This window comes from Dasypus novemcinctus, chromosome 1 (assembly GCF_030445035.2).
Source record: "Dasypus novemcinctus isolate mDasNov1 chromosome 1, mDasNov1.1.hap2, whole genome shotgun sequence".
Lineage (NCBI taxonomy): Eukaryota > Metazoa > Chordata > Mammalia > Cingulata > Dasypodidae > Dasypus > Dasypus novemcinctus.
Window position 1 is genome coordinate 164,043,243 of NC_080673.1, and position 14,645 is coordinate 164,057,887.

A 14,645-nucleotide genomic window follows, 5' to 3' on the forward strand; every position below is an offset into this window, starting at 1 on the left:
AATAGGTTTATCCTTTGATTCCCTCCCCCCACCTCAATGTTTGCCCTTTTCTTCTCCTTCCATCACGGAGTGCTCCAGTAGCATACCCTGAGTGCTTTCCATTCTATGTTATGACGCACCTCCCTCTTTGAGGGCTGGTCCCAGGTCTCATTCCATCCTTTCTAGCATCTCCAATGCCAGTCACACAGAACACACTCAATGCATGCTTGTTGAAAAGTTACCTCATTTTTAAATGATTAAACACTTGCAAGACTGGTCCATATTATTTGCGTCTATTTCCTCATTTCCATTTGCTCTTCCACCCCCTGTAATCTGGCCCCACCAGAATGTTCTGTAAGATGCCACCAATGAATTTCCCAATTGTCCAGTCCAGGGACCCCTTTACAGTCCTCGCTGTCCTCAGGTTCTTAGCCCTCCTGCCCACACTGTCTTCCCATGGCCTGTGTCAGTTTTCTGCCTTGGTTCCCCGTCCTTTCTTACTATGCTCTCACGAGTTCGCTATCCACTATTCTCCCGAGTTTCAGCTTTAACCTTCTCTTGCTCCCTACTCTCTTTCTCCAGGCAATTGTATTCCCTCTCATAGCATCACCTCTATGTGTAGATTAACTGGTTTCAAATCTGTAGCTAGAGCTCCAGTCCCCATGGCTGCACCCAGACTGGTGTGTCTAGCTGCCTGCCAGTGGGATGCCCACACCCTCAAATTCACAACTACTCTGAATACCCATCCTTATTCCTCCTGTTTTCTCTTCAATACAGGCAGCGCGAGCCCACAGCCCAGCCAGGTGGAAACATCTGAGACATCACTGACTCTTTTCTCTTCCTCATCCCCAACATCCAATCATTCTACAGCCCCTGTTGAATTCGCTCTTCTCTCTAGTTCACTCTCATCACTTTTCACTTGGTCTGTTGCAGTCAATTCTTTCTTCTCCAGTCTCCACACTGGGAAGTTATTTTTCTAAAGTACAAATTGATTACAACTAAATAACACATGCTTAAAATCCTTTGATTGTTCCCTAGAACAAAGTCCACATTTCTTAATTTGACATTTCTATCCTACAGAGAGGCCCATTTCCTCTAAACAGCTCTCCCTACTTTGTGCTCATGTAGCACATTCTTCCTAAGTTTCATTCAAAACTATCTATGTTACTATATAGCTAATATACATTTATCTCTTCCATTTGGGTTATGACACTATATAGATAGTATTGTTCATATTGTATTTTTTTCATAGTGACCCACCAATAGGTCATAGTTTAATAAATGTTGATGGTGTATACAATCAGAATTCCATAAAAACAGGGAAATAGCTACATTTCCCTTGGATAGCATTATTTAAACATTTATTACCCATCATCATTACTATATATATTATTTTTACTGTCATTTCAAGCAAATGAGCATTTCTTATTTTTATTATTTATCACGTTTAAGAATGCTAAAACAAGATCATAAATCTCATCCGTAAAACAGAGAGCATTCTGAATCATGTTTTGGGTAGTAATTTACTTTTTCTGTTTTCCTCTTTCTTAAAGAAAATGACCTCCAAATGGCGTACCTACTTTTTATGAGAGCTGTTGAACTCTTCTGTATGAAGAGTCAGCTCCCTAATCACAATCGCCTGATCACCAATCATCTTGAAAGAGTCTCAACTCCAGCTTGTGGGGCACACCATCGTGGGCTGAACCCTGAGCTCCGGCACAGGGGTCCCCAGCTCTGCCTTTTTGAGTTGCGAGACCTTGATAAAGGCTTTAACCTCCTTTGCAAAACAGAGTAATGGTGACCCTAGTTCCCTAGATGAGCTCACAAATCTGAGAGAAATCAATTTTTAAAATTGCAGTGTGAAATAAATAAATGGTTTTAAAATAGCCACAGAGTCTTTTTTTCCTAAGACTGACAAGTATGCCTGGATACCTACTTACAGGGACCATAACAAAGAGGATGACTTTAAATTCTGTCTCCAGAAGCCCCGATTTAATGGTTCCCTGTCTATATTGCTTCCTTTTCAGTTCTTTAAGGTAAGACAGTTTAGACTCTGACCTTTAATTTTGCCAATTTATGTATATCAGAAGCTCTTCAAGTGTCTCAGGCCCCGAGTGGTTAAAAAAAAAAAAAATTAAGAATTCTTTATTGTAGCCATTATTATGGAGTATGTGCTCTGTACCAGCCACAGTATTAGGTCATTCAGCAAATATTTATCGCACCTACTGGGTGTCAGGCACTGTTCTCAGCCCTGGGAGTAGAGCATTGAATAAAACAAATAAAAGTCTCAACCCTGATGGGTTTATCTTCTGGAGGGGAGATGGACTCCTCACCGCAAACCCACAAGCTGGGATGATTTTTTTTCCCCACTTTTAAAAAACTGAAATTTAATTTACATATTATAAAATTTTCCCCTTTGAATTATACAATTCAGTGTTTTCTTAGTAATTCACAAACTTGTACAACCATAACCACTATCTAATTCCAGACATTTTTCTTTCCCCAAACTGAGATTATGATCCCTCTATTTTACAAAAGAAGCTGAAATTGAGAGAAATGAAGTCACCTGCCTGAGGCCCAGCTCTGGGATCATTTTGGTAGCTCTGCCTGTAAGGAGAGGAATGAGGCAGATAGAGAGCTCTTGGGGCATGTGCCTTGGGCTGGTAATCAATCACTCAATCTAGTTATTATTGATAATTACTATTAAGGTTCTTATATACATATACCTTGGACACAATTAGTGGTTTTAAGGATAGTGTTACTTCTCCTTTTAATTTTTAGATTTGGCTTATTAAAACAGGGTGAAGACTTCCCATTTTCTCATCATGGCGTACATGGATGTAGACAAGGCTGCTAAGACTACTAACCTGGGGATTCCACTCATGCCAGGCCTTACCCAGCTGCCCTGAGGACTGAGGGGGCAACCGGTAGAAACTTTGTGGCCCCTTCCCTCCCTGTACATGGAAAGTAATGGAATCATCTTCCCCTCTGCCTGCCTTCTCCTGCTGTTACTCCTTATCTTGTGAAAGGCACCACCATTCCACCTGGGAATGGCCTCCCATCCCCTTGCTTATTGAATTGGTTGTCTGGCCACCTTGATTCTACATCTTTAATCCCCGTCTCCCCAGCTGCACTGCCACAGACTCTGTTCATGCCTCCATCATCTCTGTCTCCTTCCATGGTACAGCAGCCTGGGCTGAGGGAACCTTTCAAACCTCTGGGCTTCCTCTCATCATCGTTCATCCATTGTGCAGTGTCAGTCATTGTAACAAAGCCAAGGCTTATGGTTTATGGGTTTAAATATCCATATCTTACACAGAGAGCAGACAACCGGGGGGGGGGGGGGGGTGGAACAAGAAAAAAATAAATAAAAATAAAGTGATGACTCTTTAAAATAAATAAATAAATAAATATCCGTATCTTAAATCCAGAATAATTTACAGCTCCCCATTTTGCATTTGACCCAGCAAGACGTAACCTCCTCAAGAAACACATCGACTGAGACGTAGAACCAAGATTCTATTCACAACCAGGCTGACTCTAAATTCAATGCACAAATCAGTTGTCTCAACTGTCTCCTTTAAAAAAGAAATTGTCACACCATTTCTAGCTCAAGAAAGTTTTAAAGCTGTAGTGATGAGTCTCAATGTGTGTAATTCAGTACTAGTTTCATGGCCAAATCTGGTTGTCTTTTTCCTGTTGGTGCCTATGTCATTTACCCATCTCACTGCTTAGCTGAACCAGAGTATTCTTTGAACTAAAACCCTATCATATCCAAACAGGGTCAAATTTATAACTTGTAGTAAATTTGCATAGTTGTAAAACTGAATGAATTTTCCCTTCTTTATTTTGTACACCTTAATTACTGAGGAAAGGAGTATATTAAAATGGAGATCATGGGTTAATTAATTTGTCCTGGACTGTAGAATTTTATGAACAACCAGAACTAAAGTAATGGTTGTGTAGGTGCAATTGACTAAACATGGCTTATAAATGTTACAGAAATTCCTGTAATTAGTCCCACTGCAGCTATTTAGCCTGGGAATTTTATAGCAGACATAAATTACGAAGGTGAAAAGGAAGAAAAATTTTGAGTTGACATAGTGGCATTTGCAGAAGCTATTACTTGAAGAAGCATGTTTTGCATTATTATTAATGGTTTATTCCATTTTCCACAATATTTCTTCTTTTAATTCATTTTGTATGCTGTTTCCACTGTAATGCAATGGTTATCAGGTGTTAGGTGTACTAAACACAAGTAATATTTCACAAAAATAGACCACCGGTATCATTTCTAAAAGAAGTTAACTGCCTTCCAAAAGAGGAAGGAACCCGTTGGATCATACTCCTCAAAGTCATTTTTGCATATTCTAATAGATTGAAAAGGAAAGTTACAGGTTATATTTAAATAGTGTTCCCTGTCATTGGATCTTGACACATTTTAACCTACCTGTTAAAATGCAAGTTATAAATAGCCCTTCTTTCAAAGGTGTTCATTATACCTCATTGGCTCTTGTTATAGAAAATGCAAATGTAATTTGAAAAGTGCCCGTTCTGAGTGTGAGCAATTACTTGTGCTCTTCAGTACCTGGATCATTGTCAGCATAGCCACTTGGTTAAAAAGCAGGTTTCCCTTTGAAATGGAGATCGCCTCAGCTTCTGGCTGGCTGGCTAAGTAGGTAATGAGAAAATATTTCGCTTTTCCAGGGAAGCAAGCAGCTGTTGAACAACTATCCTGTCTACATAACGAGCAAACAGTGGGACGAGGCTGTAAATTCTTCAAAGAAAGATGGGAGACGACTCCTTCGATACCTCATCAGATTTGTTTTCACAACTGATGAGCTTAAGTACTCATGCGGCCTTGGGAAAAGGAAAAGGTCAGTGCAGTCAGGAGAGACAGGTCCTGAAAGACGCCCTCTGGATCCAGTTAAAGTAACATGCCTCCGAGGTACTGCATCCTTCCGCTCAGTGTCCGCCATCTGTGATCTCATTTCACCGCATTGGCTGTGGCTCCCCTCCGTAAAAGTGTTCAGCCTTACTGTATTTTGATTTTTTTTTTTCCCGCTGAGACCTTATAGGCTTCATGTGGCCCATCTACTTGGTCTTGAGAAATTCTTTAAAAATTCTTCATTTACTTTAGCCTTGGCGTTCTCACTTAATGGTACATACGCATTGCCTAACACCTCATGTTTCACGCTTGAAATTCAGATTTTCTTTGCTGCCAGAGAAGGCCACCTCCAGGTGGGGAATGCGCAGAGCAAGGGAAGATGTGGAATTAAAAAAAAAAGATACATGTGATCCAATGAGATCCCATTCTAGCTGCCTTCTCAAGAACACTTGGTTTCAACTCCTTAAATGTGTTCAGAATTAATTTCCCTTACAGTATACCTTGCCCAGTCAAACTTTCTTCTCTTAGTTAAAAAACAAGTTTCTGTCTAAAAATATTGTTTGGCTAATGCAGTATTCTCAGTATTAACAGCTGATTACTTTGCAGTGGGTGTGCACTATCGTAGGCCAGCCACAGGGTGCTTAGGCACATGTAAGTTTCGATAGCAGCGAAGATTGCCTGGGCCCCCTCCCAGAGATTTTTGATCCAGCAGTACATGCATTGCTGCTTTCAAATGAACCCCAGGTGATTCAGAAACAAGTGACCCATACATGAGAAAACAAGGTGAAATGAAAATACCAGCATTAAGTAGGCACAGGGGCTCCAGAGACCTCCTTCTCGGCCAGTCTGAAAATCCTGCTTTTACTCGGCGACTGGGTGATGGAAATTCCCAGGCTCTGTCTCAGCAAACTGGTCATAATTTCCTTTATTATCCAACATCATGATGAGAAGTCAAGATGGCAGAGCTATCGCCAAGAAGTAGTGGTGAACTTGGGGGCTCTCCCGCATGCACCCGCTGTGTTTATTCATGAAGTTGTTCTTCAGCCCACAACTGTACGCCTTTCCAGAAATGCTTATTAAACATTTTACATTGTAGGTAGCATATCAGTGAAACTGAGCAATTAAAATACATCCCAAGCATTGCCCTCAGAGTGTCACCAGACCCACTGAGACTTCCATTCCACCCTTGGGTAGAGAATACATAGGCCAAAAATAGTGGTTGTCTGTGCTGTGCGGCATGGGGCTGAAATCCTAGCTAGATATGATTCTCTTCCTAAAGATTTAGATAACATGGCAGCCTGCTGGGTAGGCCTGTTGCCTCCTGGGGTGGATTTCCTTTCTGCAGTAAGCAGGATTAGGATGACCAAGGAAGCCCTCAGCCTGCCAGCTGCTTTAGAGATGGAAAACAGGGTACTGGGAGGACTAGAATCAAATTCCAGCTGACTGCTTCCGAAGATGGTTTGACCCTAGAAGAAAGAGGAAGTATCTTGCCTCTTCCTGGCAGAGCCTGTGAAGATGCTTCATCACTGTATAACAGAATGAGTTCTACTTTTATGTTTCAGTACTGTTTGCCACAGTTCAGGAAGTCCTGTCATGGCAATGTACACTGAGGCGGGAGTCAAAAGGGTGTCACAGAGCCCATCCTTGCAGAGTTGCAGTGTTGCTGCTGACTTTTGCATAAAGGACACTCTCATCCTCATCCAGTGGCCTCTGTTTCCCTTGTTGATCTTTTTAGTCTTTCGTTTTCTTGCATTCATGAGATGGGGGAACCTGGACAGAGATAGGAAAGTTCCTCAAGAAAGAGCTACCGAATACTTCCTGCATCCAGCAGGGACTTGAGGAAGACAAAATAGGAATAGATAATGGAATCCCTTCTGAATTCCTCTGGAGCTTATGGTCTGGCTGGAGGAAGAGACTATTTCAGAACAATTGTGAGCAGCATGCACACACAAGGAAAATAATGGGGAGTGGGCTAAATATGTGAGCCCCAGAGGTTCCAGAAAGCCTCCCTTGTCTCTGCTCTGCATTATTGTGACCATGGCCTTGGTTCAAGGTTTAGCCTTCCCTGTTTCCCAAGCCTGCACCCCCAGGATAAGCCACATGATTTCCTGGTAATTTTGCTGAGTGAGGAGCTGAATAAACATGGCGCTTCCCCTAAAGAAGGCAACCAGGGCTGGAACTAGCACGAGGCGAGTGAGGCTCTCACCTCTGATGCAAAATGTACGGGGCTGCCAAAAAACTAATGCTCCCGTGCTATTCTCTGTTAAACTAGACCCTACTGTCATGTGCACAGTTCAGTTCAAGAGGTTTTTTCCCCTAATAACTTGTAAGTATCAGCTTCGTCTACAGGCAAATAGGGCCAGGTATTTCAAAAAGAAAATTCAGACAAAAGATATCCTACAATCACAACTATTGTATTGTGGAGGGAGTGGTGCCAGAGAAGAGAAAGTGTTTACATAATAGTCATCTTGAATTTTTAATCAGCTGTGTAAGAAACATAGTGTGACTTAGAACTTTTTCCAATATGCTCACCTGAGTTTGCAAGCTACTTAAGAGTTAAACTATGTGTCCTGTGCCATACCCCTTTGAGAAAACAGAGTAAGGGTTCATTTGAGGTCGTGCTGAGGTAGGCCAAGTTTCCTTCACTGGAGGCTTAGATGGCTGCATTTTATATAGGCACTCTTCCAGGGGTGCTAATTGCTAGTGCAATTAAATATTTAGAAGAAATCTTATTTAGAAAATATTTGTCAGTACATGTATAGGTATCACAATTAGAGAAACAAGTATAACCTGTAGTGCAACATTTTAAAAATGTGGAGACCTTTTCTGGAACTACAAATTAGCACCTTCTCACTCACTGAGACTTTGCTATTTTACTATACCCAATCCTCAAGTGAGTAGCTGGTGAAAGAATACCACGCTGATGATATTTGTATACTCCTGGAGGTATTAACATTCTAAAAATATGAGCAGGTAACAACTTGGGTTTTGAAATGTACCCTATAACTTATAGCAACCATGAGTTACAAATCAAATTTACCTTTCATTCCCACAGCAAATGTTTCTCAGAGGGATCACTCTCTGGCTTAAATGATTTTTGCTTTTGCACATGAGAAAAGAATTTAATATGGAATAAGTTAGGTCTGGGTGACATCATCATGGCATTACATTTGGATTTCCCATAAAGCTTTTCTTACAGAGCTTGTGTAACTTTAAGCAGCCTGTGCTATTATCTTCTTCGAAAACCAGCTGTGTATGTCTCTCTCTCTTTTCTTGTTTGTGTATATTCCCACAGAATTCATTAGGATGCACTGTACCTCCAACCCTGATTGGTGGATGCCTTCGGAGGAGCAAATAAACAAAGTGTTCAGCGATGCTGTCGGTCACGCCCGGCAGGGGCGGGCAGTGGGTACTTTCCTGCACAACGGTGGCTCATTTTATGAAGGGATCGATCATCAGGTTTCACAGGATGAAGTCTTCAATAAAAGTTCCCAGGATGGATCTGGGGATTAGTGGATGAAATCTTTCCACTGTAGCAGCCGGTCCTCTCAAGAATTCCAATTGTAAACGTCCTGTTAACATCACCGTAGAGTCCAAAGCATGTCATACTGTCATACTTGAGACATCCTAAATCTTAACTCTCTTAACCTTCTGCCACGATTCCCAAATAGAAATCCATTTGAGGGTTCTTTGGGAAGTCTATGGAGCCTACAAAAGACTTTTGGAATACTATCTGATAAAAAGAAATAAACAATTACTGTTGATTTTAAATTGTTACTAGCTTGACAGTGAGGGTGGAAGAATAGCTGAGCTCCAAGTCACCTGGCCAGAACCTTCAGGTGAGCTTGGCTTTCTGAGCAGAGCTGGTTCCCAAGGAGGAGTGGGTTAGTGTTTCTGTCTGTGGGAGAAGGCAGAAACATGAAGTTATTTTAAGGGACAAGGAACAGCATTCTGCTCTTTTAATTCAATTATGTAGTCTTTGTGTTTTCCAAAGACTTTTGAATTCAGAGTTCTCAGCTAAGACATAGGATAGGTGACATTGTATGTTACCCCTATATTGACAAAGTCTATTATGAAAGAAAGAAACCAGAGAACAGAAGCCAGCTCAATAGACAGTGATTATTTAAAAGTCAGCTATTTTCTTCAGTTAATTTTCACAAAAATTCCACTGTGTTGATCAAGAATGCACTATATGGTCTCTGATGTTTACAACAAGTGATAGTCTTCATCATGTCAGTCAGGAAACATCCAAAGATTCAAAACATTTTCAAATGCTTGATTCCATAGTTTCATAGATCCACAGTGTCCATGGCCTAAAATCAAGGCTTTGTTGACACAATGCCAAAGTGATGGGTTGAAAAATGGGAATTTCAATCAATTAGTTGTTCAGTACACTAAAGACCAAACTGGTGTGGTCAGTGATATTCACTGAATTGACCAGATGTTCTGGCATTGTATACCAACAACTTCAAGGCCATTCTGAGCACTATGCAATGGCTTGTCTGTAATTTCTCTGAAACTTGAGCTTTCTGTCTTAAATTATCTGTAGAATTTGCATGAAACTTCAGTTTGTGCCATTGTCATTGATCAAAATGTTTCATCCCAACTTTTCCCCTCAAATTTCCCTGAACTAAGCTCTAGATAAGTTAAAGCTGTACCATCCATTCTCCCCTGTGTTTCATTTATTGAGCTCCTTACATGAATTCCTTATAAACAAATGATATAGAGATACTAGATAAGTTATTCCTAAGGGTTCAGGTTTGGATGTCAGAAAGGCTTCCTTTATCAAACTTGTCCATATAACATCATTCTTTGTGGAGCAAATGTGCAGCATTTACTAAAGTCTATTCATGTCAGGGTTTTGAAAACTGGTTGGAGAGTCATTTTAAGTTTATGAGCATCCATATATAAATTCCTTTTTGCCACTTTTTCAAAGTAAAATCATAAATTATATTTTCCATTTAACAATTAGCACCTACTATTTAGCAAAGCCCTGTAGCTTTTGCCATGACTATTAGTTTTCATTTGTTGAAAAGCTTAATGTTTATGGAGATGGTGGTTTGTCAGATCTAGTAGATAGTGTAGGAAAAACTATTTCAATACCCTCTTTTGGAAGTAAAGAAAATGATACTGGCATGTGCAATGTTGCTTATGGTAACCATGAGACTAATATCTTCAGTTCTCCAAAGAAGAAAGATACTTCCTATCTCAAAGAGTTTTAGAAGTCTAGAAGTTGTGTCTTATGAGATTCTTGGCCAAAAGAAAAGCACCACCATAGCTTTCATCTGTCTTTCCGTCAGACCTTTCTTTGTTTGCACTGGGTTTGGTTTTTCTTACTGCTGAGTATAATATCCTTTTTTCTGATAGCAGCAATATTCGACCACTGCTTTTAAAAAACAAACAAAATTCTTACTGTTTTCCTGCACACTTGAGGATTCTTCTTTTACCTTACCGTCCAAGCACCGTCTTGCTCTGGGCTTGATGATTTTGCTGGTCTTTACTGAGGGTGATGAGAGTACTTCCTGTACTTGTATCTACATAACCTTCTGTTCTGTCATGAAGTGCTTGCACCACTGCTTTGAGGGAGGATGACAGGAACCTTCTCTGTGGCTGTAATTACCACCACCTGGGAAGGCTGCTTTGGTAGGCTCTACCTCCCAAGCTGCATGGTTGCACACCACCTTTGCTCCAAAGGCCCACTTGGTCTCTTCCACTCACAATCCCATTCCAGAATATTTAAGCAGATGCACCTCTCTTACTGTCTTTCCCTTAGTCCTCACCTTAAGGGCTATGTTACCTGGGTTCCAGGCTTTCAAAAACTATTCATTAATTTTTGTTAAGAACAGTATGGTGTTTTATGTAGCAAGGTTTAAAATCTCACCACTAAGAAGACTGGATGCTATCATTGCTCTGTCAGCCCTAAAGACTACTTATTTTCTTGACTTGATTTTCTACATCTTTGTCTGGCAGTTGAACAAACTGCTCTCATGACAAAAAATTTAAAAATAGTTTCATGTCATCTGCAAGAGTCCTTCTAGAGTCAGTATGGTGTTGGTATAAAATAGACTAAATTAAAAATGAACTCAGGATGTAGCTCTGGTGAACTCTCTTGGTGAGCGAAGTCAGTCACAGGGCACATCTGACCCCAAAGACTAAACTTAGCGTTTTTGTCAGCGACTAGGTGAGGTCCATGATCCCGGCTGTCAGAGGGGTCCATGCCACCAACGGATGATGTCTTGATGTCTTGTGTTTTCCCAAATGTAAAATTATGTCGCAGAGACAATGCCTGCTCTTCACAGTGAAATGAAGTCACAAGTGCACTTCCAATCAGGCACAGGATAACTCTTCAGTAGTAACAGGAGGATTTAGGCCAGGAATTTAAAGAGGGGAGCAACATTCTTTGGGCAGAAACTAAAATCACAATTCTCACTGGCTCTTTTGAAGGTCCATTGTTCAAAATCTCATGGTCTGACTTAAGTGCTAAATGCTTTGGAGAAAAACATTGTAAACATTTAAGTTTCTGTCTTCCCCCAGTACTTGAAAATATTTCATCAGACCCCTGAATCCTGGATATTACTCCTCATATCCCCCACAGCTTTGAGGTTACTGTCAGCATTTGTGTTCTCTAAGACTTCACTAGGAATGAAGAGGCATCTGTAGAAAATTGCTGCTGTCTCCTTTTGTAAGGAAATTGAAAGATACACATAGATGCTTCAAAACTGTGGAGCATGTGGATGATTTTATATTCTAGATCTTTCCTCATCCTGTCATCAGTCATAAACACATTGACATAAGAGATTCCTTCATCAGGATTCTAAGAAGATATAAATTATGACTATATTGTCTGATCCAACTAGTCCATGTGGCAACAACTAATGGTAATTGATGTTGATGTTTCCTCAAATCTAGAAAATAAGCCAAACTTGGGAATCTACAAGTTCATTTTTTTTCTATATTTCTTTGCCTCCTTTAATGACTTTTGTCTCCCTTCCATTGATATAAAAAATATTTACATGATGGGACATCATGTAAGATGAAATGTGCACTGTTTTCAGAAAATCAAACATACTTTACCCTCATATAGATTGTAGCTCATTCAGTATATCCTCTGGAATCTAAACCTTATTCCCGTTGACTACCTCCTTGGTTTTTTCTTAGATTTCTCTTATTTTTACAAATCTCATTCTTGGGCTAACTTAATATTTAGAAAAGATTTAAATGTATAACTTTTTCCTCAGTGTTATGTCATTTCACAGTAGAGATCTGTGTTAATTTTTGACAGCTCTTATATACAGATTCTTAGAAATGTAATAGAAAATGATTTTGCACATATGGTGCAAGTCTTGCTGGTGTATGTTTAATGTGGCAACACTTGCCAAAACTGCTTGGCAAAACATGTCAAATAGGATGCTTGAGTCAGAACTCTAATGTAAATGTCTCTCAACAGCAGTATGTATCATTATGATGTATTTTTGTAAACATAGTGGTGGCTTCTTTCAGTCGTTTTAAGTCCTGGGTAAAAATAACCACTCCACTTGGAATAATGTAGGAAATTGTCACCCAGTTGATGGCCCTCTGCAAAGTTACTTGCACTGTCAGCCGATGGCACTGGTTCTTTTATTTGTTTTGTTTTTTAGAGGAGAGTGAAGAATTGACATCAGAGGACAACACAGAGTGTAAAAATAACTACCCATCAATACTTGCCTTTAAATATGTAAAATTCAAAACTGTAACTGACATATTTACACATCAGAGACTACTCTTACCCTCCACAGTATATTCAGCTGCAAGAAACATCAACCAGACTAGACATTGCTCATCTAATGACCGTCTTGGTCAGTTTGATTGCTGAAAGCACTAAACTGCCAAATTTTTTAGGTGACTGTGACTAAATTAATTCTCCTCATGAACATCATGGCTAGCTAATATAAGGGCTTTGTTTTTCTTGACTCACAGTTCCCCAAACCACAATGAAAATACATCTACTAACAAGACTCATTGGAAAACCTGTTCATTCCCAAAACAATTGCACCAGTTCAAGTGACCAGATGATTCTTGGCCACATTGGAAAATTATTTAGGCCCATTCAAACCCATTAACAACAATAATAACTACAGCTGATATTGATTGGGTGTTTGTGTGTCAAGCACTTTGCTCTGCACTTTAATGCATCTCTCATTTTAATCCTCACAATCCTATGAGGTTGTTGCTGTAATTTCCACATTTTACAGATACGGAAACTGCCCAAGGAACTTAACTAGTAAGATGTTTACTTTGGGCTTAGTGGAAGAATGATTCATTCTGTTTTTCCCAGTTGTCCAAGCAAAGTTCTCAAAGCCCATCAGTACTTTGGAATGGATTTATTATTTACTTATGCTGTCGACAGGAAGTTGATATTTGTGTTACTAAACAAAAAACTTCTTTTAAATTATATTGATGTTTAATTAGGAGCTTATAAATCATATATCCTCTGGGAACTGCCCAGGTTTCTGAGTAAGGCTTGACCTATGTACGATCCTATGATAAAGACCAGAAATTATTTTTTTAAGTGGGTAAACTAAACTCATTAATTTGTTCACATTGATTTCATAGGTTCCTAGTACAAAAATGCAGGGATATAAGAACAAAAATTTGAACTAGTGAAGTGATAGTCTTAGGGAATTCCTAGAGATTAGAAACAGCACTGGGCAGGAATTAGCCAATATTTCATTTCCTTTTCATACCTGTTGTCTTTGTAGCCTTAGATAGAATTGATGAGTGTGGTTTGGAAGAGAGAGTTTTCATTTATGATGTCACTGTGAGAACTGGTTGTGAAGATTTTATAGCAACTGACAGTAATCCTTTCTGTTGATTCTTTCCTGTAGTTTGGGCTTTAACATCTCTTTGGCTGTGTCTAAATTCAAGAGCATGCCAAGGCCACGTGGGGCCTAGCTCTTGCTTCTTGGGAACAGGGCATGCCAGACCATGAGGTGGGTCATGAAACTTTCAAAAGGTCGCTGGTCCAGCCTGGCCCTGCCCAATTTAAGAATTGCCTTTATGCCTCTCCTCTCTGGAACTTCATGTAGCAGCCTAACACTGGGGCCAACTTGCCTTTATTCTCTTTTCTATGATGAATACTTGTGGAGAAACTGTGACAAACCCATTGATCCTAATATTTTTATTGTTGGAGTCTTGTTGCTTCTTTATGAATAATTTCTAACTGATTGTACTGTGTAGAGTTAATACCTACTAGGGATATGTTAATAAAAGTACAAATACATAGTGTAATATAGAATAGCAAGATTTTTTTGTGAACAATTTATATAGAAGAGTAAGTTGTTTTTTAAGTGTTAGGCATTTTTCTTTTAGGAACTTAAAATGTTATAAGGTTTTTTAAACATTCAATATTTTTAATTATAAGAGGCATTTGTTACTAGAGCCAATTATTTCAGGTGTTCTAATTGGAGTATTGATTTTATTACTTCATATACCTCTAGAATGCCACATGTTCTGTTGGGGATAAAATTGCACAATAAATGTCAAGTCTCTGTTAAGTGTTTTAGCTTGCTTTTTGCATCCTTCTCTAATGCACTGGAGACGCTTTATTGGTCTTTTTTAGTTAGAGAAATTTTCCCCCTAAAGTAAAGGCATTCTGCTTGTCTCTGAATGCCAAAATGTTATATGCATAAAACCAAATAAAAGATACTCAGTTACTCAGAGAACTGACCAAAAATCATCCAAAAATTCATCTTATCTAGTCTAGGAAGAGAAAAACCAATGATGATCTAGGAGTGGTGTG

General features: G+C 39.5%; 1 protein-coding gene across 2 annotated transcripts in view; it reads left to right on the forward strand.

Annotated features, from left to right (window-relative positions):
* Positions 1-14,400, forward strand: part of BEND4 (BEN domain containing 4) — a 37,495-nt gene extending 23,095 nt beyond the window's left edge. Inside the window, exons 4-5 of one of the 2 annotated variants that reach the window (XM_004448739.5) lie at positions 4,687-4,927; positions 8,163-14,400. In XM_004448739.5, coding sequence (XP_004448796.1) covers positions 4,687-4,927; positions 8,163-8,380 — 459 coding nt within the window. In that variant the 3' untranslated portion in view covers positions 8,381-14,400. The remainder of the gene's footprint in view (positions 1-4,686; positions 4,928-8,162) is intronic. The other variant, XM_004448740.5, reaches the window with a different exon arrangement.
* Positions 14,401-14,645: the final 245 nt, after the last annotated feature.